The sequence below is a fragment of the Nelumbo nucifera genome, chromosome 1, assembly GCF_055504915.1.
Source record: "Nelumbo nucifera cultivar China Antique chromosome 1, China Antique-T2T, whole genome shotgun sequence".
NCBI classification, from domain to species: domain Eukaryota; kingdom Viridiplantae; phylum Streptophyta; class Magnoliopsida; order Proteales; family Nelumbonaceae; genus Nelumbo; species Nelumbo nucifera.
In genome coordinates, this window is record NC_142649.1 from 9,341,484 (window position 1) to 9,355,585 (window position 14,102).

Here is a 14,102-nt window from a genome sequence, read left to right on the forward strand (position 1 = left end):
AAGGATAAACTAATTTGTGTGAGGAGCAAAAATGATACTCTTACTGTCAAATCACCATACTTCCTAGCCTTTCAACATCAAAGAATGGACCAAAAAATTTCTCTGCCATCTACCATGGATAGAATTGTTTGGAAACAAATATGGAATCTGCCTATTCATAGGTCAATAGTGGAGAAATCTCAATTTTGACAACAAAAAATGGGAAATTGTTAAAAGGCCAGGAAAAAGGTGAATCAGACTTTTTGGGACCCTCCAGATCGAGGATGGATGAAGATAAATACTTGATGGAGGTTCTTACAACATGCAGAGGGCTTCTTTTGGTTTTGTGGTTTGAGATGCAAATAATTATGGTTGGAGAGTTGGTTTTGGTCAGATTTCTACGTGTTCTCCCCTTGTGGCTGAAGCAAAAGCTCTTTTAGCAGCAACGTTTTTTTTTTTTTTTTTTTTTTTTGCGTCTGAGAATGATCTAAATTCCATGATTTTTGAATCAGACTGCTGTTTTAATCGATAGTATTTTGGGTCCTCCAGAGCCCTGCTCATACTGAGATTCAATTCCTTTGTGAAGACATTAAAGCTTTGTCTACTGGAAAATCTTATAAGTTTTGTAAATGCCTCAGAGAAGCAAATGTTGTAGCCCATGCTACGGCAAAGGTTGGACTTACTAAAAGTTTCAGGTGTTGATTAGAAGTTCTTGTGTTTGTCTTCTATTTTAGTGTCGGTCGAGGGTGTTGTTTAGCTAGCTCCTTTCTTTTTTTTTTGTGTTGTTTCCCTCTTTGTCGTTTATTTTCTGTTTTCAGTTGTAGTTGTTTCCTTTCTGGCTCGTTAATGAATTGTTATTGAACCAAAAAAAAAAAATTGGTGTCTCACTACTCTTGTTTATTGAATGGAAAATATATTATGGAGTGATGATCAGCAAACAATAATATGTATATTAATTCAATTATATGTGACATACTATGGAAATGTGGAGACAAATCCCTTGTATACTAGATGTAAGGCCAAGATCAAATTTGTTGATAACATATTGTAAGATTCATCTTTAGGGTACAATATTAAAATATTTCACAACAAATGTCCCATGCTTTTATGTATCCCAAGGGAGCCACTCACCTAAAACACAATCAATAAGCGTAAACAAGGCAATAAATGCAAATTTCGCATCAAATAGTGCACTAAACCCTATCCAATATCTGTATACAGTTCAGATTTACAGTGCACACAAATGGGTATTATGTGAAAGCACTTCTATGAACAACTTATCTTAAAATTTTGTATAAAGTATAGCTATTTCTATGAACAACTTGATGTCAAAGCTAAGCCAGTAATTCCATCTGTGTTGACACAAGTCAATTGTGCTGGGTTCTCTCTGTAAGTAAGACCCACATCTTCTAGCTTTATATCTTTGCATGGATTGCTCACACTGCAGTCAAATTTCATAGCCACTTTTGTTGTTGATGTTCCCTGAATGTTTCTGTATGTGACTTGATTAATTTTGACACCAGAGCTCTGAGGGAAAAAATAAGGGAAAAAGATGAGAAGAGAGTTAAATCTACTGGATTCAAAAAGGAAGAAGAAAAAAAAAAGCATTTTCCAAGCCAAGAAACCTAGTAAAGCCCAACAGATTGAACATGCAGGTTTGGAACCTTGAGGCATCATCTAGCAAAGTAGCAATCATGGCCCAACCTATGTAGATTTGGGCCTGCCGTGATATGTATGGGCTTCGGTAGCGGTTTCAGGCCAACCCCTTGGAATCATAGATAGGAGGATTGAGAAATGGACTTCTAACTTTTACCTGACTGGGGCATCCTTTGGTGTTGGGACAATAATTTTGATCGATTATTATTGGGTATCTGACGTTCTTCATAATAGCATCCTGAAAAAGAACTTGTTTTGCAAATCCATTGCTGGGTCTGGCCCATGACTTGATCCTAAATCCATTCTGAGTTCCTGTGAACACTACATCTTTTACTGTTACATTCTTTACTCCTTCTTCTACAAGATCCTTGCCCAGACTCCCTATGCTGCAAAACGTACAGTTTAAGAAAAAAATAAGGCTCACCCATAAAATGAAGCCCAAATAGATAGCACAAGGCCCAAAACCTTGGAATCTTGAACTAAAATAACCCATGGCCCATCAGTTCATGGGCCTTCAGGGTAGTGTCACGCACCTTATCCCATGTCCCGGCCCACACTCAATGCTTTGGATCCATAAATTAGTGGCACCTGGGCCAATTGAGATGCAGTCATCGCCGGTTCTAATACTAGTATTTGTAATGGTGACCCCTGATGACATCTGCACATGAATGCCATCTGTGTTTGGGCTTTGATCAGGGGCAACCACTGTCACCTGTTGGACCGTAACATTCTCGCAACCGTTGATCACAATGTGAGAGTTCTTGCTGTTGATGGAAGTTAAGCCGTTGATCACTACATCCATTGCGTAGTTGAATGTAATTGACTGCAGGACCCACATCCCCATGGTTGTTAATTAAGATTTAAGAGTGTGTTAACGAAAAAAGTGAAGGGCAATTTTGTCATTTTATTGCATGTTAATTACACCACGTACGTACCCTGGCTGCAGCTGGGCAGTTCTTCTCGCAAGCCCAGAAGTTTGCTCCCTGCCCGTCGAGTGTTCCGCCATTAATGGACAACCCACTGACCTTGACAAACAAAAGCCAATTACCAGACCCACCAAGCTCTCGATAATCGGAAGGGGCGATCAGTGTCCCGTTCATTTCGATGGTGATTGCAGTATTACTACATGGCCCTCTGAAGACTGCCTTCTTGATCAAGAATTTCCCAGGAGGCACACTGATTGTGGCAGGAGTGACTGAGCTGCAAGCAGAGGCCCAGGCTTTCAGGAAAGATTGAGTCGAGTCGGTTTCTCCATTGGGGTCGGCCCCAAAGTCCACCACACTGTAATTGCCACTTGCTACTAAGGGGAAACAGATGCAGAGAAGTGAGAAAACAACCTTCATGGTCTTCTCCATTTTACAGAGAGGAGAGAGAGATGAGAGATGACAGTTGAGGCGGTTTGGGCTATCTATAGTGATTGGTAGTTGCAGCTTGAAGCAAGCTGATGAGCCTCGAATTTGACAACTAAGAAAGCATTTCCATTAAGGATCCATTGTTGCAGAAGTAGTCTTCCCCAACACTGCTGAGGTTTGCATGACATACAGATGATTGACTTTCCAAATTCATGCACTGGATGTCTTCATGTGACAGTCAAATGTATTACTTCATCAAGAGATCCAAAGTTGTCCTTGATGGAGTATCTTAGGCATTAAACCAGATATTACTCTATCTAAGTTGTGTAAACCAGATCACTAGATCGCCCAATGATTAACCCAGAGACTTGATGAAGTATCTTTTCTTTATTTCTTTCTTCTTCTTTTTTTCCTCATTCTATTTCTTAACCCTTCTTTTCTGTGTAAATTATCTCAACTCCTTAGCTAGGTCTGTTGCTTGCTCACACAACTGATGTTACTCTCCAAAAGTAATGCACTTCTCATCTAAACATAGTAGAAAATATATAGTAATGGGAAGACTGTGTTAGTCAAATTAAAAGAATCAACTAAGGAGAAATAGTGTATCGAGACTAAAAGATACGTCAGATACAGGGCGTATCGTATCAATACTTTGAACCTTGTGATATCTTTATTGTTAAAGTCTCTAATAATAAGTAGTACACCTTATGAAACGTAAAAAATTGAAAAATAAACAAATGTGATATCTTGAAGGTGAAAGGTTGAAATTTTGATTTAATATATATGCCATAAAATTTCTGAAATTAATGCACCTTAATTGGACTCTATTTTATACCATCATACCCTTTTAGGAGTTTTGCAAATGAAGATTTAGGACTTAGGACAGCCTTAACTGTAATCAACTAATGATGTGATTTACAAGGAACTTTGAGAAGCATGCATGCATATACACATTCTTTCCTAGCTAGTTAAGGGTTGATCATGCGAAGGAAAAGTGGTGGAAATACCATTATATTGATTGTTCAACCATGGTGTGGGGCCCATTACCCATGACATATTTAAGTTCTTCCAATTTGCCAAATAAGCAGATCAACCTTGATCAACTGCCAAGCCATTCACCTCTTTCTCTCATTAATTTTTTCTGTGCATTGTATGTAGTCATTACTATTAATAAACCTTCATAACTGTTATTCCAAGAAAACTGTTTCTTAATTGAGTAGTCCTACTTTGACAAATTAACCTAACTTACAGGATGGTTTTTCTGTGTCAACAGACGTTTTATGTCAAGTCATCAACTGATCCTGTTTCATTGAGATGGTATTCATGGATTGAAAGTTGCTTCAGCTTTCAATCTTTGGAACATGCCATCTCTGATAAGAGTATTAACCGTTTAATATGGCCATTTGCCATAAATCCTCGTATTAGACCCTGAAAACCGATACATATATATACGCATTAACACTTTGAACCTTGTCCTTTTTATGCACAGTATTTGTTGATAACATTAATTGCAGTGTTTCAACTGGATGATGACCACCACTAATTCTCATGGTTTTCATTGAAAATAATAACATTATCAGTGAGTGACAGAAGGGTGATAGGGTTTTATTGATTTAAATACATAAAGCTTAGTTTGGGAAAAGTGCTAAATAATTTTATGGATGAAGTTTGAAACTAGGTTTCAACTATGATACTGAAAACGCATGATACCAGAAAAACTTATAACCAATCAACCACTATCATAAAAGGGTAACCAATCAGGTGGTATTTATCAAAATTCACAAAAACTTTTTAATTATTCATCAAAGCCCTTCTCATATATCACGTCTTTCCAGCAGCATAAATTTTCCCTTTGGTGCTTATTGAAAAGAAGTCATGGCTTCACTGTTTAGGGTTTACTTCCTCCCTATTTAGTTAATTTATTTGGTAGTATAAAGAAAGGCTAAATTGTTTAATTTCTTACGAACTTGGGAGAGACATTTATTTATTCATTTGATATAAAAAATAAAATTTAATAAAAGAAAGGAATTTAGGGCGCTTAGAAGCGATAATACGATTATTTTATCAGGTTGACTTCCTCTTTATCCATGTGATATGTGCATATCAAATAAATGTTCCATTTGAAGGTCGCTCTGGGGCATTTTCGAAAAAAAAGGTCGCTCTGGGGTTGGTCCAGGCCCACCGAAACCAGTTTGGGCCCATAGATCCCATGTTTGATTGAGTTTGAGAATCAAGCCTGAGAGTAGTTTTAAGCATGGTTTTTAAAAACGAACTGGTGACTGAACCGGTCAGGGGTCCGATTACCAATTTTAACGGTTTAATTGTTCGACTCGAACGATTGACTCGTTCTGATAAAAAAAAATAAAAAATTAAAAAATTGAAAAACGGTTAAAACCATTCGAATGGTTCGAACAGTTAACTGACCGATTCAGCGGTTTGCTGACCAAAATCAACGATTTTAGAGAAAAAAATGATTTTAAAGGAAAATAGAACCAGTCAGATGACCAGTTTCCAGTTTTTCTGGTCTGACCGTCCAGTCCAGTCCAATTTTAAAAACAGTAGTTTTAAGTACCCCAAGCTGAAGTGAAGCAAAGAAGGAGAATTAATACATATGAGGTAAAATAAATGATAATATTAAAATTACAGATAAAAATAATCTTGAAATCTATATTATTTATCATATGACAAGGTAGGCTTAAAATTTTCCATGACCTAAACCACAAACCTAACCCGTAAGTAGTAATTACCAAATAATCTCAATGTGGGCCTTGGGACCTTGTCCATTTAACCCACCATACTCAAATCCCTAAAACGGTTAAACCCAACACCCCATTGACACATTGACACGCCCTAGTTTTACGTTTTAACTGGGATGCAAAGACGCGTTTGCTGAATAGAAGAATTTCAACTATATTGGGCTTGGGTTCGGGTTCAGGCCCACTTAAAATTTAATAAATACTCAAACCAAAGTTGCATCTTCAGTTTCACCAGTAGGTGAGGGTGCAAGGCAGGGCTTAAAGTATCACGACTTGCCATACCTTATCATACAATCTAGTGCATATATATACACCTTAAAAAAAGAATGCTAAATAGGGGTGTCAATGACATTCGAAAAACCAATTTCAATTTCGAGATTCAACAAAGTCGAATTGAATTTGGACAATTTGAATGTCATAATCGTCTGAATTCGGATATCTTATTCATATCGTTTAAGTAATTGATGCATTATGAGATTCGTTTAAGTAATTGATGCATTATGAGATGCATATCGTTTAAGTAATTGATGCCTAACTGAGTAAACATTTACTAAGTTAGCTTCCGTCAATTCAACTTAATTTATATTTACAAAGATTGCATCAATGCAAGATTGTTGTATCTATCTATCTATTTATCTTAATTTGCATTTACTAAGTAAGCATTACAACGAGATTTCCAAATTTGTATTTGGTGAAACACGATCTGGCATTTCCCTACCGGAAGGTGGCTCGGATGACAAGTTGGCTAGTTTGTTGAGTCGACCTATAAAGAGACAAGTGTCGGAGTGTCGGGGTTGCTTTACCCAGGATGGGCACTCCGATGCTTAAGTCGGCGAATTGGAGATTTTTGAGAGAGCTAAATGTAAGAGAGTTAGGGAGCTGCGAGAACTAAATTGCACATGTACCTTGTGAGATGCCCTGCGAGAACTAACTAGCTGGGATTCCATCATCTTGGCTAAGGCAAGTCGTCGCCTCCGAGGTGTCAATGTGTCGTTCAGCTATTCCGAGATGCCACGTGTCATGATGTTAGTGGAGGGTCAAATTTGCCCCCATCAATTGCCTCCCACTCCCAACCCGAGGTTAGCTCGGTGAAGGGAGTAGCTTGTTGTAAGTCCTTTGGCCCGAAAAGACTAGTTCGATGAACTTGTAGGCGTTGGTCCAGTTTGCCCCCCAGGTCGGAAGAGTCTAAGGGTTGAATGCAGCCTTACGCAGAACTTTGCCATCTTGATTGTCGGGGCACATGAGCGAACTCATCCGCTCGAGGAGAGGTGGAGCAAGCACCCCAAGGACATCTACCTTACTAAGAATGCAATCGTCAAGGAGTTCTGCAATTCGGCCTAATACCTTAAGAGCGAAATTCGTCATGTCGTCCTCAAGAGGGGCTTCTAACTGTGTGACGACCTCATCAAGTCACTCCACTTAGGTAGATTACAATGTCAATGAGAATGTGAAGCCGGCTCTTGAAGGAGTAGCCAACAATGTCAATGTGAAGCCTAAAACCGAGGTGGAGGTCGACCGTTAAGAAATCGGCCAAGTTTGCATGTCTGCCACGGTGCTGAAAGTGAACTAGTTTTCCTTTCCTCCATTTCTCTTTCCTTTTGTTTTTAGAAGGCGAACTAGTCTTCCTTTCCCCCGTTTCTCCTTCCTTTTTTTATGATGTACAATTTTACTTTTTGGAGTAACGAAATACACTTTTTCCTTTTGTCCACTTCACATACAATAATCTTCGAGAATCTTAGCTTCCCAAAAAATCTACTAAGTGTAGGTTCTCCTGAGGTGAACGTGAGCCGAGGCGAATAGGCATGGTAGGGTACGTCACCCGAACTACCTATGCGCTAATAAGGCATAAATACAATGTTCTCGAACTACCCATATGCTTAGAAGCGATTGGGTCTTATTCATAGTGGTGTTGAGGTTGTTAACATCTTGGCATTGGGGCCCTTAGGCTTAGAGTGACTTGTCTTCCACTCTTTAATGTACATCTAGTCGACGAGCGGTTTGACTAGTTCGCCGAAGCGAGTGGTCACTCATACATAGTAAATTTTCGATGTAGCAGATGCTTGACTTCCGATCCCATAGGTAGTACTTTCTTAGATTATCGATGTTCTAGGCACGAGGCATTTGGCTAAAAAGCGAGGTGGTATTTCCCCCCTTGTGATAGCATTTTTTATATGTGTCACTACCGGTGCTTGAACGGTGAATCGGTTACACGGCTACACTACATCAACCCCCGGAAATGCTGGCGTCTTCTCCTACAATAAGCCGCAGGGGGCTGAGCCTGCGGGGGCGGCTCTACTAATTGTAGACCGCCAGCTCACACAGGAGACTTAAAAGGCTCGACCTACAAGGGCAACCGCAGAGTCCATTGGCTACCAACTCCCACGGGAGCCGTGAAGAGCTCAACCTATAGAGGCGACCTCGCGAGTAGTGCTGGCGAGGCTTGTCCGGGCTGATTACTATTGAGTGTGAATTTAAAATGAGTTGAGAACCTGGCTTTGAAGTGTGAATCTAAGATGAGTTGAAGTCAGCATGGCGGCTCCACAGTCGGTTGGCCGTCAACTCCCACAGGAACAATGAAGTGCTTGACCTGCAAGAGCAACTCCACAGTTTGTTAGTCGTCAACTCCCGTGGGAACCATGGAGGGCTCGACTTGCGGGGGTGGCCTCATAGTTTATTGGTTTCCATGTCTCGTAGGAACCACAGAGGGCTCAACCTGTGGGGGTGGCCTCACGATCACTGCTGGAACTTGTTTGGGCTGACAGCAGTGATGGTCGTTTTGACGACTATTCCGTTGATTATTCCGTTGGTCGTACTGCTACCGCTGGACCATGATGGACCGAGGTGGCGATGAATGTTGGGGTGGTGTTGGACGCCGAGGTGGTGATGGACGTTGGAATGGCATTGGATGCCGAGATGGCTGCGATGGAATGAAGGCTCCGAACCCATCCTCCCATGCACGCCTCAAATCATTTGCACTTCTAGCATCTGAAGTCCTCGGAGGTAGTGATGTACGTAGACTAGGCTTTATGCCTTATTCGGTTTACTCCGAAACATTCGGTTCAAGAACTGACTTCCGGAAGACCCGAGAGTGATGGGATGCATGAGGAGGAGGTCGGTGAGCACGTCTCCTAGGTCGCCACTTGGACCTTAGTTAGGTCGGCAAGTCCTTGTGGAGGCCGCTCCTCATATCGAGGTCCCTTGGACCGGTAACGACAAGGTACCACAAGTCGACGCTAAACGAGGTGCAGCTAGTCACCCCGTCGAGGTGCCCAAGTTGTGTATGAGGTTGCCAATTAGGATTCCATCATTTTGGCTAAGGCAAGTCATCGCCTTCAAGGTGTTGAGGTGTTGTCCAACTGTTCCGAGATGCCACGTGTCATGAACTTAGTGGAGGGCCAAATCTACTCTCATCAGAATTCAATTAGGACTTTCTTTTTTGAAGAAATTTAATAGGACTATAATATGAAGTATTTTATTAGATTAGGAAACTACATTGTAGGAGGCATAAGGATGTAAAGAAGTCTATATAAAGAGTAGTTAGGGCAAAGTTAGGGAAGTTTTGATTGATTTTCTCTTAAGTATTCAGTGAAGTATTGTTCTTCTTGTTTATTTCGGTTTTGGTTCTTTTCTTTGGAGCTTCTCTGAATATGACTTTTTTTCCGAACTACATCAATAGTTAAATCAAACTCAAATATGACCTGATTCGATTTAATAAATATTCAAATTATTTAATGATTGCACAAGGACTTATATATATGAAAACAAAGCCTTCATTTTCATTTCCTTAGCAATGTAGGACTTGATGAAAGACTCAATGGTTGCACTAACTATTTAGTGTTATTCCAAGTCCCGCATTGTTCAAGAATGGGAATGAAAGCTTTGTCTTCATCTACAAAAGGATAGGTAACATAAACCAAATCAAGTGTAACAATTAAATGAGGCCCATACCTTATTTTTTATGCCATAGGACTAAAGCCTAGTCAAGCCCAATTTAATTTTGGCTTGTATATTTTTTTGTATGTATTACATTTACAAGTTATTTAATTTCAATAAAAATTTTAAATAATTATTTTTTTTACTTGATATCATGAGTCCAAGGTTATTTACATGTTAGGCTTAGAAAGACTGCAAAACCCTGTCTAGGCCCATGTAGGGCTGGGCTTGGGCTTGCAATCTAGGACCAGGGTGTGAGTAGAGCCATGCCCGGGCTTAACTTAAAGCCCTTACCATTGGTGCTAATCCCAGACCGGGCCCGACTCAGCCTGGCCCATGGCACCTTTAGGTAGCTCTAGCTTGGCTTAAATCCAACTTGACATTATACTAATCCGAGCCTAACCCAATTATATACAACTACACAAGCAACTTTTTACTGACTTAACCTAACTTAAATCTAACATACATGCACGATTCATACACAAAACTCCTATTTAAAGCTTTAAACTAGTGATGGTAAATTAGGCTCATGCAACTTTTTATTGCATTGTGCCTAATTGGCCCACTTGAGCCCAATTGACCGGTCCTAGTTTGACTTAAGTTTGGATCTAACCCGAGTATGTCAATTTTTAGTTCAAGCTAGGTTGGGTTAGAAGGATTGTGCTTGACCACATGCCCTAGGTTGGGTTAGAAGGATTGGGCCCAAAACCCCAAGCTTATATATATACACTATGTTGGCTTCAGAGCTAGCCTCTAGGTAGCTTTAGCCCCGGCTTAAACCCAACTTGAACTTAGCCTAACCCATGCATAACCCAACTATACACATGCAACCTTTTAGTGATAGTTCGACGTAAACTCAACATGCATATACAAAATCCTTATTTAAAAGGTTTAAATTAGTGATAATAAATAGGTTCATGCAATTTTTAGTATATTGAACCTAATAGGCCCACTTGAGCCCAATTGACCAACTAAAGCTTGACTTGGGCTTGGGCTCAATCTAAGTATGTCAAATTTTCACTTTATGCTAGGCTTAGGTTGGAAAGATTAGGTTTGACCTCAGGCCCAATTTGTGCATATTTAGGGTTTCAGCAATAGTTGACCTTAGCTTGGCCAACCCAATCTATACCCTACAAGGGACAAAACTCCTTTGTGCATATGGTGCATGGTACCATCTATCAAGCATTTCATTAATTGCGTGAAGCCAAACCATTTCCTAAACAAGTCATCAAAATTTAATTTATAAAACTTATTTAAAAATAATTTTATAATTCTAAGACCAAAAATATGACTTTCTTATTTATAGGAAGCTAAAATAGATGGAGAGAAGAGAGAGCCCATAGACAATTTCCCTTTAAAATCCCCCAAAAAAAATTGTATTCAAAAACAAAAAATTCAATAGGATATGATATATGAGTAAAACCATGGTTTTTAAAACCGAATCAGTCAGGGGTCCAGTTATCGGTTCGAACAGCCGGCCCGTTCTAACAAAAATAAAATAAAATAAAATAAAAAATTTGAAAAACATTCAAAATTGTTTGAATGGTTAACCGGCCATTTCGAAGGTTTGCTAACCGAAATCAATGGTTTTAAAGAAAAAAAAAACGGTTTTGAGAAAAAATGAAACCGATCAAGTCTCAATTTTTCCAGTCAGACTGTCCGGTCTGATCCGGTTTTAAAAATCATGAGTAAGACTATACTTGAAACCACTACACATAACCCAAAAATTAATGCTTGAGTTAGGATTGGACCTATTTAGTTCGACTGTAAATGTGCCAAAGGCTCCTTTTCAGTGTCACATAACAACATCCGTACGTCACATGTGTTCAACTACTTCCCTTTAAAAAGATTTGGATAAACAGCAAATGAATAATAATGGCCCATGCAGGGTCTCAAACCTGCGAGTATCATTAGCAAGGTAGCATTCGTAGTTAAAATGTAAGAAAGTAGAAAAAGCAAAAAGCATAAATAACAACTGACAATTTTATTAAAGACTTTTGGCACATGCAAGTGTCAAACTTGTGACATTCGCGTTATCAGCATAGCGCACTAACCAACTAAGCTAATAAACCATTTGGCAATACATTAGAAAGGTAGCATTCGTAATTAAAAGTAAGGAAGCAGAAAAGCGAAAAGCATAAATAATATTGACAATGTTTACCAAATAGACCATTTGGCAATACACTAGAAAGGTAGCAATGTAGCATTCGTAATTAAAAAGGTAAAGAAGTGAAAAAGCCAAAAGCATAAATAACATTGACAATGTTTTACCAAAAACTGTTGGCCCATGAAGGTCTCGAACCTGCGACCTTCGCATTACTACTGCAACGCTCTAACGAACTGAGTTAATAGGCCAGCTGGCAATTCATTAGAAGGGTAGCATTCGTAATTAAAAAAGTAAAGAAGTAGAAAAGTGAAATGCATAAATAATATTGACAATGTTCACGAAAGAATTTTGGCCCATGTAGGTCTCGAACATGTGACCTTCGCGTTATTAGCACGACGCTCTAACCAACTGAGCTAATAGGCCATTTAAATGCTTTAGAAAGATAAGAACAATAAGGAAGTAGAAAAGCGAAAACCATAAATGATATTCACAATGTTTAAGAACGATTTTGGCCCATGCAGGTCTCGAACCTGCGACCTTCGCGTTATTAGCACGACGCTCTAACCAACTGAGCTAATAGGCCATTTGATTGAAAAGATAGCATAATAATAAGGAAGTAGAAAAGCGAAAAGCATAAATGATATTCACAATGTTTACGTAAGAATTTTGGCCCATGCAGGTCTCGAACCTGCGACCTTCGCGTTATTAGCACGACGCTCTAACCAACTGAGCTAATAGGCCATTTATTTTTTTAATTAAATTTAAAGGGAATTTTCTAATAATCATCAACAATATTAGTCTAATCTTCCAATGTTTTAAAAGTTTATTTTATAAACAAAATCATTTTCCCTCGGTTGGATGGCCATTAGTTCAACCGTATGAATCAAATGAGTCAATTCATTGTATCATAATTACATATAGAAATATTGAAATATAAAAATGGGTAAAAAATACATTGAAAACTGAAAAAAAAAATATTACAAAAAAACAATTGAGCATATATATGATAATTCATCAGATTAAATAAAAATGAGTATAGCAAATAAAAAGTAGGGAAATCTCTTAAACTACCCTACTGTTTGCGAAATTGACTAATTGTACCCTTACTGTTTAACTATTGTCTTATAGTATTCTTAAGTTTTCTGACAATTAACTAGCCCTACCCTTGCTGTTAGCATCCGTTAATTTTCTATTAGAATCCGTACACACGTGACACTGTGATGTTTAAAATTTTTTAAAACCCAATATTACCCTCATCCCTTCTATAATGGCCCCCTTCTATGGCGGTCAGCTGCTTCTACTGCATCAACCCCATTTGGTGACAAAGAACAAGTCCCAGATCTACTGAAGAATAGGGCCGGTTGAAGTCAGTGACAAAGAGTTTGGTGGAAATCGTGGAATTGTTGGCAATTTTGAGACCCTACCAGAACGCCACCACTACTTGAGAGGTTTGCACGTAGTGACAGTGATGAAACAAGGGCGAAAGAGAGAGAGAGAGAGAGAGAGAGAGAGAGAGAGCAATTGGCAGAGAGGTCTGTCACTGTTGCAACCTGCAGTAGTGGTGAGAGGGAGAGAGAAAAATTGTTCATCATCCCTTCCCCGATCTCTCTCTCCTCTTCCCTCTCTCTTTCCCCTCTTCTTCTCTTTCTCCTTCTTCCTCTGCTTCTCCTTCCTCCATCTTCATCTCTATTCATCGTCTTCTTGACGGTGAACAAAGAACTACCACCAGCGTCATCATAGCTGAAAATGACGATGACCACTACTGTTGTTTGCTTGGAGACTGTTGTTTTGCTTGACGCAGGCAACAAGACCTTTGTTCTCTCTCCCTCTCGACACAACCATCATAGGTGATGGCGGCCACTGGTGAAGGTCTCCCTCCCTCTCTTTCTCTTTTTGCCCCCTTCGTTCTCTCTCTCTCCCCCCATTCCCTTTGTTCTTTCTCCCTCTCGCCCCTATTTCATCACCGTCGCTGCTGCAAGACCCCTCCACGTACTTGGATACAAACGACGACAGTGGCAAACCCCTCCCTTACCACTCGGATACAAAACAGGCGCTCGCTACAAGGGCATTCCACTAAACAATCAGAGGCTTATCTTTGTTGGAAAGCAGCTTGAGGATGGATGGAATCAACATTCAAAAGGAGTGTTGTCAGAGCTCTTCGGGCATTCCAATGGACAACGAGGGCATTCCATGATACCAGTGTTGTCGCTTCTTCGGTGCGAAACATTGGAGAGTGTGTGCTTGTTGTATTCATCACTAACAATCCCACCAAATCAGTAGAGGCTCATAATTGCTGGAAATCAGCGAGAGGTTGATCTT

General features: G+C 39.5%; 1 protein-coding gene and 3 non-coding genes across 4 annotated transcripts; all 4 read right to left on the minus strand.

Moving 5' to 3' along the window:
* Positions 1–1,290: 1,290 nt before the first annotated feature.
* On the minus strand, positions 1,291–2,978 carry LOC148802892 (polygalacturonase-like). The gene is made up of 4 exons (XM_088896748.1): positions 2,571–2,978; positions 2,169–2,458; positions 1,793–2,021; positions 1,291–1,506 (listed from the first exon to the last, which is right to left on the minus strand). Exons 1-4 carry the CDS (start codon positions 2,976–2,978, stop codon positions 1,291–1,293), a joined length of 1,143 nt encoding a protein of 380 aa, XP_088752874.1.
* A 9,154-nt stretch (positions 2,979–12,132) lies between these two features.
* TRNAI-AAU (transfer RNA isoleucine (anticodon AAU)) lies at positions 12,133–12,206 on the minus strand. Its single transcript has one exon. It is a non-coding gene; the product is annotated as a tRNA-Ile (tRNA).
* An 86-nt stretch (positions 12,207–12,292) lies between these two features.
* Positions 12,293–12,366, minus strand: TRNAI-AAU (transfer RNA isoleucine (anticodon AAU)). Its single transcript has one exon. It is a non-coding gene; the product is annotated as a tRNA-Ile (tRNA).
* An 84-nt stretch (positions 12,367–12,450) lies between these two features.
* Positions 12,451–12,524, minus strand: TRNAI-AAU (transfer RNA isoleucine (anticodon AAU)). Its single transcript has one exon. It is a non-coding gene; the product is annotated as a tRNA-Ile (tRNA).
* Positions 12,525–14,102: the final 1,578 nt, after the last annotated feature.